The 15,010-nt window shown below is 47.9% G+C and overlaps 1 protein-coding gene across 2 annotated transcripts in view; it reads left to right on the top strand.

The window, feature by feature from the left end:
* Nucleotides 1-5,662: 5,662 nt before the first annotated feature.
* TMEM39A (transmembrane protein 39A) overlaps nucleotides 5,663-15,010 on the top strand; it is a 29,131-nt gene continuing 19,783 nt past the window's right edge. The window contains exon 1 of one of the 2 annotated variants that reach the window (XM_077346194.1): nucleotides 5,663-5,849. In XM_077346194.1, the coding sequence (XP_077202309.1) occupies nucleotides 5,821-5,849 (29 nt within the window). In that variant the 5' untranslated portion in view covers nucleotides 5,663-5,820. The remainder of the gene's footprint in view (nucleotides 5,850-15,010) is intronic. The other variant, XM_077346193.1, reaches the window with a different exon arrangement.

Here is a 15,010-nt window from a genome sequence, read left to right as displayed (position 1 = left end):
CGCAGTAATGGGTTTATACTACAAGTACAACGATATAGGCTAGATATCAGGGAAAAAATTTTTACAGTCAGAGTAGTTCAGCAGTGGAATAGGCTGCCTAAGGAGGTGGTGAGCTCCCCCTCACTGGCAGTCTTCAAGCAAAGGTTGGATACACACTTTTCTTGGATGCTTTAGGATGCTTTGGGCTGATCCTGCGTTGAGCAGGGGGTTGGACTAGATGGCCTGTATGGTCCCTTCCAACTCTATGATTCTAAAATATTAAAACAATATGCTCCATCACTAACACCTTGGGACAGATGAATCAGAGTTTTGTTGGTCTGATAGGCCTAGGTGGGAAGGGGGGGGCAGGGGGTCCCATTCAGATGTCACTTGAATTCAGCCATATGCCTGGTGGAAAAGCACCCTTTTAAAGGCCCTTTGGAACTTTTAAGGGCCCAGATCTCTGCCGGCAACTTACTCCTCCAGGCTGGAGCCAGGGTTGAGAAGGCTCTGGCTTTGGTTGAGGACAGGAACACATCATTGGTGCCAAGGATCACCAGCAAATTGGTACTAGGACAGAGGAGTGGTCTTCAGGGGGTATACAAAAAAAATCCTCTGTTCACACAGTGTCAGTTTGAGATGTATTGGTTCTCTGTCTTATTTCATGTTCCTTCTGTAATGTCTTTCCCGTAGCTGTTATCTGTGTGGTAAAAACTTAAGTCTCTCTAAACGACCTGCTGCAGTAGCCAGTAGCAAGTAGCCCTTCTCTGTGTTGATACATCAATCTGTCAACTCATAGCTACAGGGTTGAAAATCCTAGTCTTATTACGTTGTTTATTAGATGCGTCATCCTGTTGATTGCCTTGACTAACACTGTGTGCCTGGAGTCTTAGAGACAGGCAAACTCTGGAGGATTTTCAATGCCAGGGACTGAAATGGCCCTTCTTCCTTTTTTTTTTTTTTTTTTGGGGGGGGGGGCTATCTGTCTCTCTGCCACATTTTCTTTCTGCCCACAGGAGTAAACACCCAGCAAAGAAATGCATTCTTTTCAGTTGCAAGAAGCCAAGGAGAAAACATCCCTGTTATTCTTGTGGCCTGATCGATAGTGACAGCAGAGGCTGTCTTCAGCTTGTGTGTTGCACCCGGACCCCCAGTCTCAGCAGCCCCCTTTACTCCCCCCTTCTCCAACAGCTACGTAGGAGGTTTCAACAGAAGTCATGACTTCCTCAAATGCAGTGCGAAAGATTGCCTGCCCAGAGGCGAAGCCCATGAGACCAACCTGGGGGGGCACCTCTAGTATTCCAGTATTTTATACTAAATTCTAGGTAAAGACCAGTTTCCACGCTTGAGAAAGCAGTCAGTCATAGCTAAAGGCCTTTGTGAAATACATACAATATGTACAGTTTAAATCAATATCTGATTTTTCAAAAAAAATTATTCATTAAATATTTATTTATGTTTGCATTTATATGTCGCTTTCCCTGGCAGCTCTGAGCTGTTTACAAGGAACATGAATTGTGCAACAGTACAACATGATAATGATATATCATCAGCAGAACAATAACTGTAACTCTTGAAACAGCAAATATTTTTCATAGTTAACTTTACGTGCACAACTTTACAGAGTAGGCCTGTCTGAATGGGAGGGGGGTTCAGGGGGTTCACCGATAGATCAGTGGTTCTCAACCTGGGGGGGGGGGGGGGGCGTGTTCGGCTGCCAGCCATTCTGGCAGCACTCCTGGGAAAAAAACAGTTTATATACAATCGTGAACCCTGGATCTTCATGCCATTTTCTGTAAAAGAACCCTTGCATAATTTTATGGTTGGGGGTCACCACAATAGGAGGAACTGGATTAAAGAGTTTTGGCATTAGGAAGATTGAGAACCACTGTGATAGATGTTGCCGCTAGCCTCAACCAACTGCTTGGTGGAGGAGCGTACAGAAATAAATCAGATCCCAGTAAATACCAAACAAAAAGATATAAATGCCAGCTCTCTGATGGGGTTGGGCTCGAATTTTCCTTGCAGCCAGTGCAAACAATGGCGCGTTCTAATTAATTAAAGGACTCGTATCCGATAACAGACCAATTTTATCAGTATAAAAATGTCCCAGTATGAATTCAGTCCTTGGTTCCAAATATAGAGGATGATCTAAAACGTAATGACAAAGGTATTCGACAGCAGGTTCTCTGAATGTACGTAAGCAAAGGGCTGAAGCAGGGATTCCCAGCCAGAGGTCCATGGACTGCTGGGGGGCCACAGGAGCTCCAGAGGGGGTCCGGAGCCTCTCTTACTGCCTTAATGGACTCAGCACAAGCTAGGGAACCAGCCACTTCCATTGCTCTTCCCCCCTCTTCCCTCCTGAGCATGAGTGCATTCTCTCCTGGTTTCTGCACCTGGAAGGGGGTGGAGCTTGAATGCCTACTCTCACCTTCAACCACCTCCTATCTCTCCATTACAGGTGGTGATGTCACTTCTGGTGACATGTTACTTCCAGGGGAATGGCAGGGAGGCGTGGCCAGCTGACATCACTTCCGGGGCTCCTTGATGCCTGAAAAATTATTTTGGGGGTTCTTCCACAGTCAAAAGTTTTAAAAAGGTTGGGCTGAAGGTTCACAGGAGTAACAACCAGCAAGTAAGGCAAATGGGTAAAAAACATATGGAGAATTTGTAATGAGATGGTAACTAAATAATCAGATCTGAAATGAACTTTTAGAAATACCTTAAACAAGGTAGGGGAATTAGATTGTACAATTGTCTATCGAAGAAGAGGAGTTGGGCTTTATATGCCACTTTTCTCTACCAGGAGACTCAAAGCAACTTACCAGGAGACTCAAAGCCTTTCGTCTCCCCACCATAGATGCCCTGTGAGGGAGGTGAGGCCGAGAGAGAGCCCTGATATTCCTGCTTGGTCAGAGCAGTTTTCTCAGTGCTGTGGCCATCCCAAGGGCACCCAGCTGGCTGCATGTGGGGAGCACGGAATCAAATCCAGCTTGCCAGATTAGAAGTACTACACCAAGATGTAAGGCATTCTTTTTAAAGACCCAGTCCTGAAAGTTTGGTCCTTTTGGTTGAGCTCTCAATAAATTGTCTGGGATGGAGTAACGTGCCCTGATTCCGTTATAGCGAGAGATTTGAAAAGGATCAGTTTAGAATAAACTCAAAAGATTGCTTAAAAAATAAATGTGCGGAATTTTTCCTATGATTTATCCGAGATTTTAACATGGACTGGACCCCTAATTGACAGAAGCCCCAGCTTTGCTCGCAGATGAGCATCAGGAGATCCCTTTGGTAATGACAAAATATGTCTGAGGAAAAATTCCAAAGTAGGAATCAAATGTTCCTTCCAACCCCAAACTTCAATGCCATAAAGGAAGTAAGGGATAGCCTTGATTGATGTCAGGTGGTTATGGTCACTCCAAAATACTATGTTATTGATGGTTTTTTATGTGGGAAAATGTAGCACTGAAGAATGAAATCAGCTGCTTCCTCCTGAAAGAACCGTGTCGCTGCAGGCCTATCCAGGCGCCAGTTCTCCCAGCATTCTTGTTGGGCCAGAAGGCCTGAGTATCTTGTGGATATCTACTTGGTGGGGGGGGGGGGGGGTGGGAATGACACACTAGTATACAGAGCAATGTGTGGAAATCTTGTGTTCTGCACTGTGCATTAACCAGAAGATGAACACCTGAAGCTGCCTTCAGGTCCATCAAGGTCAATATTTTCTACTCAGACTGTCAGCTACTCTTCAGGATTTCAGGGGAGGCCGTTCACATCACCTCCTGCCTGATCCTTTTAACAGGATCCCGAGCTCTGGGTTCGGAAATAACTGGAGATTTGGGAGATGGGGTTTGAAGGGGGGAGGGACTTCAATGGGAGTGTTTCTTCCAGGTGAATTGATCTCTGTCAATTGGAGATCAGATCTTCAACTACCTGGAGGTTGCCAGCCGTGTTCTTCTGCACGCTCAAGAAATGCTCTGCCATTGAGCTACAGAGCCCTCCCTCTCCTGCTTCCTGCTGATGCTTTTCCTCCAAAGACTTTTCCTCTCTACTTGTGTAGGCAATGATCACAGAATAATTGCTCACTGTTTTCTTTAGTGTCCTCCTAGAAGCTGTTCTGAGTTGGTTCAGTTGTATCTAGGAAGAAAAAAATCCCTGCCATATTACAGTGGTAAGAGGCATACTTCCAATTTGTGGTTTCAAGGGAACAATACCAATTTTTGAAAATAACCCATGATGAAATTCCCCCATGCTTCTTTTGATATTTTATAGACATTATTCCCTCTTGCTTTTCTCTTTATTGACCTGCTTGTGTTGTATTCATTAGGGCACAGGACAGGAGGAGATGCCACTTTAAGGAAAACTTAAACTTGTGTTCACAGTGACACCTTCAAGACTAAAAGAATTTAATTCCAAGGCACAGAAAAACATTCAGCACTCAGGCAGGTGTCCCATAGAAAAGTCGCAGGGGTTAATTGACAGTTATGTCATGGAAGCTGCTCTGGGGACTCCACTTTCATCCTCTCCCCTAAATGCCATGTCTAACTGATAGGGTTGCCAGGCCACCAGTGCTGGATGTGGGAAGGGAGGGTTACCAGATCCAGGTTAGGAAATTTGGGTATGGAGTCTGGGGAGGGCAGGGACCTCAATGGAGTGCAAAGCCATATCGTTCATCCTCCAATCTACCCATTTTCTCCAGGGGCATTGATATCCATAATCTAGAGATATCCATAATCTAGCGATGAGCTGTAAAACAATGGGATATCCAGGTCCTACCTGGAGATTGGCATCCCTACTCCTCAACAAGGTATAATGCCATACAGTCCTACCACCAAAGTATCGTTTTACTCCAGGGAGACTGATCTTTATAGGCTGGGGAAGAGCTATAATGCTAGGGGATACCCAGCTCTCACTTGGAGCCTGGCATCCCTGAACCTCAGTGGGGTACGATGCCATAAAGCCCACCCGCCAAGCATCCGTTTTCTCCATCACCTGGAGATCTCTGATCTCTGTCACCTGGAAATGAACTGTAAAACCAGTGGATCCCGAGGAGCCAGACCTCCACCCACCCACTGTCATGATGGTCAGTTCTTCAGACCAACACGATACTCATTTGAACCTATAAAGATGTATTTGTGGGCATTGGCTTGTGTGCTTTGTGTGTGTGTGTGTGGAGGGGGGGGTGTTGGTTTCCTTTTGGACTGACACCACCTCTAATCACGCCTTCCTGCATTAAGAGACTTTGGAACCCGGTATAGGACAGCTCCGTCCCCCCCAGCCGGCAAACTATTTGAATTTATTCACTGCGACATCATCATCCTTTTTAAAGGCCAATTCGGCCACCTTCCACGGCGGCCTTTGCGTGCCCTCTTTCTGGCTCTGCAGATGCCAGCGGACTGCCATCTCCATGAGCCCCTGGCCATGCTGGCCCGGCCGCTCTTGACCAGGGGTAGTCACTGCAGCCCTCCAGATGTCCATGGACTACAATTCCCAGGAGCCCCCTGCCAGCGTTCGCTCATGGGAATTGTAGTCCATGGACATCTGGAGGGCCGCAGTTTGACGACCCCTGCACCATCCGGGCCCCAGAGGGCGCGGCACGTGACTCCCGTCGCCAGGCGGGGAGGCGCCCAAGATGGCGGCCGGCCCCGCCCCTTCCTCCTCTCCCCCGCCCCTCGGCTGGTCGCGCCGTGATGAGCGCATCATCCCTCTCTGCCACGTCTCTGGTGGGCAGCGGCCGAGGCTGAGGAGCGTGTCGGGAGGGCCGGGCTGGGCCGCGCCCCCTCCCTCCCTCCCTCCCCCCCAGCCTGGAGGACCCCGGCGGCGGAGGAGGAGGCGGGCAGGCCCATGGTGCTGCTGCCGCCGCGGGGCACGAGGTGAGTCCGCCCGCCCGGGGCAGAGCAGGCCTCCCCCCTCACTCCCGCGCAGGAGGCCCCCGGAGGGAGGGAGCGAGCGAGGCCGGCGGGCGCGCGCTGCAGGGCCTGGACACCCCCCTCTTCCTCTGCGGGACGCGCGCTGGGGAGGGGGTCTGGGGGAAGGTCCCTCCGGGCGGGGAGGCACGTGGCGGCCAGAAGCAGCCCGGAGGGGAAGCGCTGGGGCGGGAGGGGGGGGGGGGCGGAGTGTGAGGCCAGGGGCGCCTGGAAGGCCGACCAAGTTCAGTTCTGGGTGGAGGCTTTCTTGTGCATGCATCCTTCTTGAAGTCCAGCCAAGCTTAATTCTAAGTCTTCATGTGCATGCACCCTTCTTCGGATCCCTGCACAGAGCCTGAGTCTGAGCCAGGTTTAATTCTAGGCATTAACTTTCTGGTGCATGCACACTTTTGCAGGTACCTACTATCCAAAGAAGTATGCATGCACACCAAAGCTCACACCTGGAGCAACGGAAGTTATGCTAGACCTCATTTGGGATGTTGTGTCCGGTTCTGAGCGCTGAAGTTCAAGAAGGATCTTGACAAGTTGAAACATGTTGAGCGAAGGGAGACTAGGATGGTTGTGGGGTTGGACTCCATGCCTTACAAGGAGAGGTGGAGAGAGTTGGGCTTGTGCAGCTTGGAGAAGAGGAGGACAAGGGGAGATAGGATGAAAAAGTAGGTTATGTTGAAGAGACTCTGCAGTTTTAGAGACAAGGACTAGGAACAAAGGGTTCAAATTACAGGCAAGGAGGTTCCACTTAGATATTAGGAAGCATTTTTAAGATATTAGGAAGCATTTTGTGATGGAGAGGGCTATATGTAGATGGGATATTCTCCACTGGAAATTTTTAGGAGTAGATTGGATGAGCGCCTGCCAGGAGTGTGTAATTTTTAAGACCCTGAGGGGCTGGCCTGGATGGCCCTTTGTGGTCTCTTCCAGTTTTGTGCGATTCTAGTCACCAGAATTAAACTTGTCCCTGTACTGAATTGTGCTTGACACAAAAATAAAAAGAGAGAAGAGGGAGGAGCCCCCTTGCCAGGAGAAGGAAGTGAAAGGTGGGGTATAAACTTAATAGATAAATTGACCTACAAGGAAAATTGTAATTAAACAGTGAAATTCTGTTAGATTCCCCTGGCTAGTCTTGTTTGGAGGCATCAGCCTAGCATGCAGAAGATCCCATGTTGAGTCCCCTGAATCTCTTGTTAAAAGGACCAGGCAGTCGGTGATGACTTCTGCCTCTAACCCTGGACAGCCACTTGCCACTCAGAGTTGACGAGGCTGACCTAGTCCAGCCAAGGGTCTGCTTCAGTGCAAGGCATATTCCTGGGTGGTTGACCTCTGAATCTTCCCTTGCATATGATTTAGCTTTCAAGACCCCCAAGGTTTATGTCTGCCCCTTGAAAGGAGAAATCGTCCCCAATTCATTTCAATTGTGTAATTTGGCAATAGGACTTGGAGCTCTGTTCGCTTCAGTAGAATGCACTGCCCACAATATTGTTTTTAAATGGTAGGCTTAGAATGAAGCAGGTGTGAAACTCATTGGTAGTTTATTTTGAATTAGCATAGTTTCCATGAGGGCTCTTCCCACAGTCAGAGGAAGGCATATCTCATGAATACAGAATTGAAATAGGCTTGGGTGTGAGTTGGCGACCTCTTGTGTGTTTTCTTCATGAAAAATGGGATTTAATTCTGGTTTTATTGTAGAAGAAGATAGATTCACGGAGGGTAACCATGTTAGTCTGAAGCAACAGAACAAAGTCTGAGTCTGGGGGCACCCTTAAGACCAAACAAAAAAATTATTCTGGGTATAAGCTCTCATGTACACAAAAAGCTTGTAGCCAGAATAAAACCTTGTTGGTCTTGAAGGTGCCATTGGACTTAAAGATTGTTCTGATTTTACTGAAGTATCAGGAAAATAGAATATAGTGGCTTGAGGTAGCTAGGGGTTTTTTGGTGGGGAAACAGCATCTGGTTTTGAAATGTACATGTATGAAAACATTTTGTGCTTCCTAACATGACTTGCTGTAACCTGCGTTGGCCTTGGCTCCCATCACGTTTTAATCTTTGTTGCCCCTTAAGGCTGTAATGTTTTTATGCAGCTTTTTGCTCAGTGGTGAGAGTCACTGGGGGCCTGTTAACACTGCGGTCAGATCCCTTGGTCCCACTTGGCTGGACTTGGCAGTTGTGCAACATGACACTGGTCTGCTGGGCAGAGTCCCTGGCACTGTTCTTGCCTGGAATCTACCAGTCTCTGGTGCCCTGCCTGAGCCAGCAGTGATTTCAGGAGTGCCAGTGGCCACTGCAGAGCAGTCTCCACCCAAATCACGCCTAGGATTGCACTAGTGTTAGAGGGCATCTCACCAGAATACGGAAAGATGACTGGCTTCCTTCCGTAGGCATAGAGTTGTAAATAATAGGAAGATACCTCCTGAGGCAGAAGAATGACACCTAAGAAAGATCAGCTACAAGACGGGCTAACGTCTAGATCAGAGTTTTGTGAAACACTGGGGTTTCTTGACGGCCCTGGAAGGGTTTCCTGATTAGGAAGACACAGTTCCTCAAATAGAAATATTGGTAGAAATGTAGCCTGGTCAATGTTGAGCAGAACCTTTTATGTACTGCTGAGAAGGGGAAAAAATCCATAAAACCGAGGACTAAACATTTCCCTTATTTTCTACTTAATTTCCCTTTGTTTCAGTTGTCAATGCTGCAGGAATAAAGTGTGCACAGCGGTCTTAGATCCTGTTTCTTGTCTTGTCGTCCAAGAGAGACAGTTTTAAAATCCTCGTTGAACCCCCCTGTGCTTTGTATTGCTGCTTTATCACCGGCCAATCCACTCAGCCCCACTCAGGCTCCATAGGAATTAGTTGAGTTGCAGACTCCCCCCCCCCCCCTGCTCTTAACTATCACTGCTTACAAATTATGAATTGAACCTTGTGGGGAAGCCTCAAAAAGGCCCCTGCCCTGAACTGGATAGCCCAGGGGAGCACACTCTCACCAGAGGCCAGAAGCTAAGCAGGATCAGCCCTGGCTAGTATCTAAAGGGGAGACCTCCAAGCAATCCCAGGATCCTGGCACAGAGACAGGTGGTGGCAAACCAACTAGGAACATCTCTTTATTTATTCAGTTTCTAGGCCGCCACTCCTGCCTTTGTCAGCTTGCAGCAGCTTACAACATAAAACACCACTAACAATGACAAGATGCATTAAAAACCCCACCCACATCCCCACGCCAGTCTTCATCCCACCACCCCAACAGCCACGTACCCGGGAGCTCGTTCCACCAGGCAGGGGGCAGGGCCTGGTCGAGGCCAGACAAACTTCTCACAGGCCAGACCTCCAGCCAATTGACATGGCCTTGGAAACCCTACCAGGGATTGGGGGGGGGGGTGATAATGCATTGCAGGGGGAGGGGAAGTCACATTCCTTAGTAGCAATAGGCAGTCAAACACAGTGGAAAATATTGCCCTATGATAAGCTAGTTGTATGTACTGGCTGAGTATGAGCACTGATTTTACCGAAATTCAATGTGTGTCGCCCTAGTTCCTGTGTGAGGGTGCCTTCTTGCTTTTGTGCACATGGCACTCTTATGTTGGGCCTTTTAAATTGACATGCTTTCAGTGGAAAGTGTGCATCTGCTCACCAACCCAGGCCATCTGGCACAAGCTGTATCTGTCATTTCTACATTGGCTGCATGTGGATTAGCAAGCTGAAGCATGTCGATTCTTAAAATGCTTCTGTAAACATGCCCTGTGGCCCAGAAATACTGTGCATAAAGGAGGGCTCAAATCAGCTCCAGAGCTAGTGTGTATCACTGGGAAATTTGAGCACCAAACCAAGGATTACTTTGGTCCAAGCCTGCAGGTCTGGAAGGCCACCTGAGTTGTGGGAAACACCAAAATACCTGAAAGTGTTTCACACTTTTGTGAAAAGCATTCGGCACTTCACAAAGAAAGCGACTGTTCTTATATCAAAATATTGGCTGTCTCCTGTTGTGCTCAGCTACCCAGTCGTGCTCAAATATATGTGACTTGGTTCTTTTTGGTAAAGCTGAAGTACTTCTCCAGTCCCATTAGAAAAGGCAAGGAAATGATTTGCTTGATATTCACCACTTCTGAATTCACACACACACCCATGTGTGCACAAGCATATACACTGTAGGAAATGTTACTGGTTGGGGAGTGAGGGACAGGGAGGTGCTCTTGAAGGAGTGGAAAGACTGTCACCTAGAGCAGGGGTAGTCAACCTGTGGTCCTCCAGATGTCCATGGACTACAATTCCCATGAGGTTCATGGGAATTGTAGTCCATGGACATCTGGAGGACCACAGGTTGACTACCCCTGACCTAGAGGAGGGCTGGTAGCAGGTCCAGGGGGCAACAAAGGGCAGGACTTGCAATCATGGGCTTAAGGTACTGGCAGGATGTGGGGAGGGGGTGATGACAGAGCAGTCCAGCAGTGGAATGGGCTGCCTGGGGAAGGGATGGGCTCCCCCTCACTGGCAGTTTCCAGGCAGCAGCTGGACGAGTGCTTATTGATGTCCTTGTGGGCCCCTTCCCATGTTAAGATTCCATGAGTTGGAGAGGACAAGTAGAAGAAGAATTGTGGTACCTCCCCCTGTTGTTTTTTCCCACCCAGTTACCCCCAGCAGAAATAACAATTTAAATATCTTGTAGTGTTGGCTAATGTTGGATTACATTTTCACAGTTTGGGCTTAGATTTAATTCCTTAATGTTTACATCACCACAAGCAAACTCCAAACACTTTTTCCTGTAAAATAATCCAGCCCTAGTCTGAGTCCTCCTGATTGCAGGGATGAAGCTCCAGTTTCTGACCAGCGTCTTTTCAGGGGACTAGACTAGAGACTGCTCCCATCCCATTCAGTGATGCAGCTGAGCATGGATTTATGCAACTTTGGGTTTACTGCTGTCGGAATCTGGGCCTGTGAGGCATGTTCTGCCATGCACACCATATGAATGTCTCACCTCAAAGCAGTTAGTCTGATCCTGTGGGGGACCTGTGCAGGAGTGAGGAATTGCCCTGTGGCTGGCTTCCTTTAATGAGGGATGCCCTGGAATGCAAAGGGTTGGTCATTGGGGTAGATTATAATCTAGGAATAATCCAGGAGCTGGCAGTCCCTGGCAAACGTGCCAGGCAGTTGCTTGGCAGTTCCCTCACTCCATCCAGAACAGGATCCGCAGCTGGGGAGTGGATGGTGTTAACTTGGGCCCAGGGACACATATGCACGTGTGGCTGCTCATACATGCACCTCAACTCTGGATCTCTTGCAGCCTGTCCCTCTGCATACACAGATCAGATGCTGGTGTGATATTTGCCCATAGAAGTAAAAAGACTATTGTTCTAAAACAAACTGTTTTCCTTCCTTTAAGGCGCTAGAAATTCTGCAATATTTGTGCTCTGCTGTAAACACTGGCCATTTTTGGTGACTGGAATCTGAAATTACCACAGTAAATCCGGGAGGGGGAGGAGGTTGCTTTGAAGATGAACTTCCTTGCAAAAGAGTGCCTCGCTTTACATTTTAAGTAATTTGGGTAATTTATTTCCTCTGAATCTGGTTAAGCTGCTTTCTTCTTTCTTTCTTTTTTTCATTCACAGTTGGGTTGATATACCGCCCCTCTCTGCGAATGGGTTCTGGAAGGTTCACAATGCAATTAAAGCATCATTAAAAATCAGTCAAGGCATGAATAAGACCATAACCAATACTAATAACTCCCCCACCTCCCACCATTTCCATTCAGTCACCTTCCCTTGCTGGCAAAATTACCCAGTTGGGGGGAAGAGTGCAAGATGGGAAAAAGGGAAAGGGAGAAGGAAGGAAGGAAGGAAGGAAGGAAGGAAGGAAGGAAGGAAGGAAGGAAGGAAGGAAGGAAGGAAGGAAGGAGTCGTGTCGTGTCGTGTCCAGGATAGTGGGATGGAGGGAGGAACGAATGAACCAACCAACCCATAGAACTTCTATGCAACTTCTGTGCCAGCAACTCATCCCACCAGGCTGGGCCAAAAAAGTCTTGGCTCCAGTTGAGGCCAGGTGGACCTCCTTAGGGCCAGGTACCAACATGTGATGCCCTCCGTTGGCTGCATGTGAGAGAGGTGGTCTTGATAGAGGTGGTCCCCTTCCTCTTGGCATCTCTTCTCTGGGTACAAAAGCAAGTGGAGGGGGTTATAATCTGGGGCAGCCTGAGGCCCTAGACAATTGTGCTGCTGAGCAGACTGAAACACAGCAAGATGCTGAAGATGGAACAGTAATTGTTTAAAGTTAGAATTGGGGGCGTGGTAGTTCTGAAAGTGAATGATTGAAGGTGCACTGTGCAGGGGGTTGGACTACATGACCCTGGAGATCCCTGCCAACTCTGTGATTCTAAGGTGCTTCCTCCTGCAGGTGCCTTCCATGACCCATTATGGATCTTAACCACCACCGAGCATCCTTTAGGATCAGATGAGTTGGGAATTGATGTTCAGCCTTATCGCTGGCATTTCCCAGGCCAAAACAGCTGTGTGTCCCTGCTAATCTGATTCATGGCGTTTTTCAGGCCTTAATCTACATCTTGTGGCTGCACCCCATCCTGTGAGTCCCCTTGATCTACGCAAGAGTTGTTTCCCCCCTGGCACCACATTGGGGACCCCTGCCATTAGATGATGCCCCAGTCAGAATTCAATGCTTTAAATCCTTTACTGTCCCATCACCTTCTCCCTTGAGGCCTCCCAGCATAAGCAGGAAATGCAGTTCCCATAGTAAGTTCAGTGAGCACCACCCTGCCCCTTGGAGTTTCTTACTAGGGAAATACATTAACAACATCTTAAGGAGCAGTTGACTCAGGGCTACTTACTGCTAAGATCACGCATGTTTCTCTGGCACCGGATCTTACTCTAGGAAACACAAGGGACTCTGGTGGAGATGTAGAAAGAAAGATGGACTTTTTTATTCTCTTAACTTGGTTAGTCATGTTCCCTGCTGTAGGCTGGCAAAGAGGCTTAGTTTTTATTAATAATAATAATAAATTTATATCCCGCCCTTTCACAGTTCAGGGCCAGTGACAGCACTAAAACATATGCAAAAGTCAAAACTTGAGAACATTCCAACTAATCTAATTCATGCCCCCAGCTAAATCCAGATGAGGGAGGTTTGGCAGGGTGTGAAGTACATCCCTTGCTCTGGGTGTGAAATACATCCCTTGATGCATGGGCCTTTATTTAGGTTTAGGGTTTAGGTTTACCCCGCCCTTCCCCAGGGGGTTGTGGAAAGGCAGGGATGCCATCTGCTGCTTTTGATTGTAATCCTCAGACACTTATTAGTGCATTTTAACTCTCACTAACATTTGGAATCCATCTTCACTGCTTTGATTGTGATGCTGGTTTTAAACACTGATAATAGAACAGAATAAATAATTCCTGGTCCCATCTTGATACTGAGAGTACCTCATCCTCTGTCCCAAGTCAGTAGAAATCTGATTCTTGATTTCTGTCTTGGGCCAGAATTCTCTTCTGCACAGCTTTCGTACAGGTGCTGCGCATAGTTGGTTCTGTTTTTCTGCAAATGATTCCAGTTTACTGCAGACATTTTGTGAAATGGAAGTTGTTGAGATTTTATTTAGGGTATCGTTGATAAGGAATGGTCCTAATACTTCAGTCCTTTCCTTGTGCCACTGTTTTTCCTTTAAGTCTACCTTGTCTGTGCATTGTGGGTAGAGGTCAGAGGAGACAGACTCCCGAATGGAGTTGCTATGCTGAGAAATGGTAGAGATCACCCTAATGAGAGGTGTACCTAGAATCCTTGAGTGGGATGTCTGGATATCTTGAAGATCCTTTGTATTCCATACTACTGTTTCCCTGCCTGTTTATGGGTATGCTGCTGCGTGTGCCCGCCCTACTTCACTCAAAATGCAGTGACCTCATAGGAAACTGAACTGTTTCTCTTAACACAGAGCATCATAGATCCATAGTTCAGTTTCCTCCCTAAGAGCCGGCTTGGTGCAGTAGTTAGGAGCACAGACTTCTATTCTGGCGAGCCAGGTTTGATTCCTCATTCCCCCACATGCAGCCAGCTGGGTGACCTTAGGCTCACCACAGTACTGATAAAGCTGTTCTGACCGAGCAGGAATATCAGGGCTCTCTCAGCCTCACCCACCTCACAGGGGGTCTGTTGTGGGGAGAGGAAAGGGAAGGGGATTGTAAGCCGCTTTGAGACTCCTTCGGGTAGAGAAAACCGCCATCTAAGAACCAACTCTTCTTCTCCTTCAGTAATATCAGGGCTCTCTCAGCCTCACCTCCCTCACAGGGTGTCTGTTGTGGGGAGAGGAAAGGAAAGGCGATTGGAAGCCACTTGGAGATGCCTTTGGGTAGAGAAAAGCGGCATCTAAGAACCAACTCTTCTTGCAAAAGCATCAGAAGTCAGAAATGTAATCACGAGTCATTAACCTTTCCAGACAAGTAGGCATTCCAAGGGATAAACTCTTATCTCAGGAGTCACTAGATCGCTTCTAGGAACTTTTGTAAAGATAGAGGCCCCCCCATATTAGGGCTGGCAGTCCTTCTTCTGTGCTTGAGAGGGATTGTAACGTGCCGTTTCTGAGCGTTAAGGACCAAACCAGCTGAAGGGAAGCATCTGGGCAATTCTAGAAGAGGGTCTCCGTGCTCATATGTAGTGGGGTCACAGCTGATGCAAGTGCCAAAGAGAACGAAACTTGAAGTGTTTTATTTATTTATTTTTGAGGGGGGAAAATTCAAAGAAGCCTATCTCACCAAGCCAGGGATAGTCAAACTGCGGCCCTCCAGATGTCCATGGACTACAGTTCCCATGAGCCACTGCCAGCATTTGCCCCTGCCATGGGAATTGTATTCCATGGGCATCTGGAGGGCCGCAGTTTGACTACCTCTGCACCAAGCAGTTCCCATCACCTTTGGGCTGATTGCTCAAGAACGGAGCCTGCCGCAGTCTGTATGAGTGGTCTGTGAATTCACGGACGCTTGCTGCTGGGTGCATCCAGTCTTGTCCTCTCTGCCCGACACTTTCATGGGAATGTGTACCTGGATGGGAATGAGGGTGGCTGCAGGTATTAAGAAACGCTTCCTGTGAACGAATCCCAAGAAGGGTGAAGAAGCCAAAGAAAAA

This window comes from Paroedura picta, chromosome 7 (genome assembly GCF_049243985.1).
Source record: "Paroedura picta isolate Pp20150507F chromosome 7, Ppicta_v3.0, whole genome shotgun sequence".
Lineage (NCBI taxonomy): Eukaryota > Metazoa > Chordata > Lepidosauria > Squamata > Gekkonidae > Paroedura > Paroedura picta.
The sequence above is the reverse complement of the archived record's forward strand: the minus strand, read 5'-3'. Positions and strand labels throughout refer to the sequence as shown.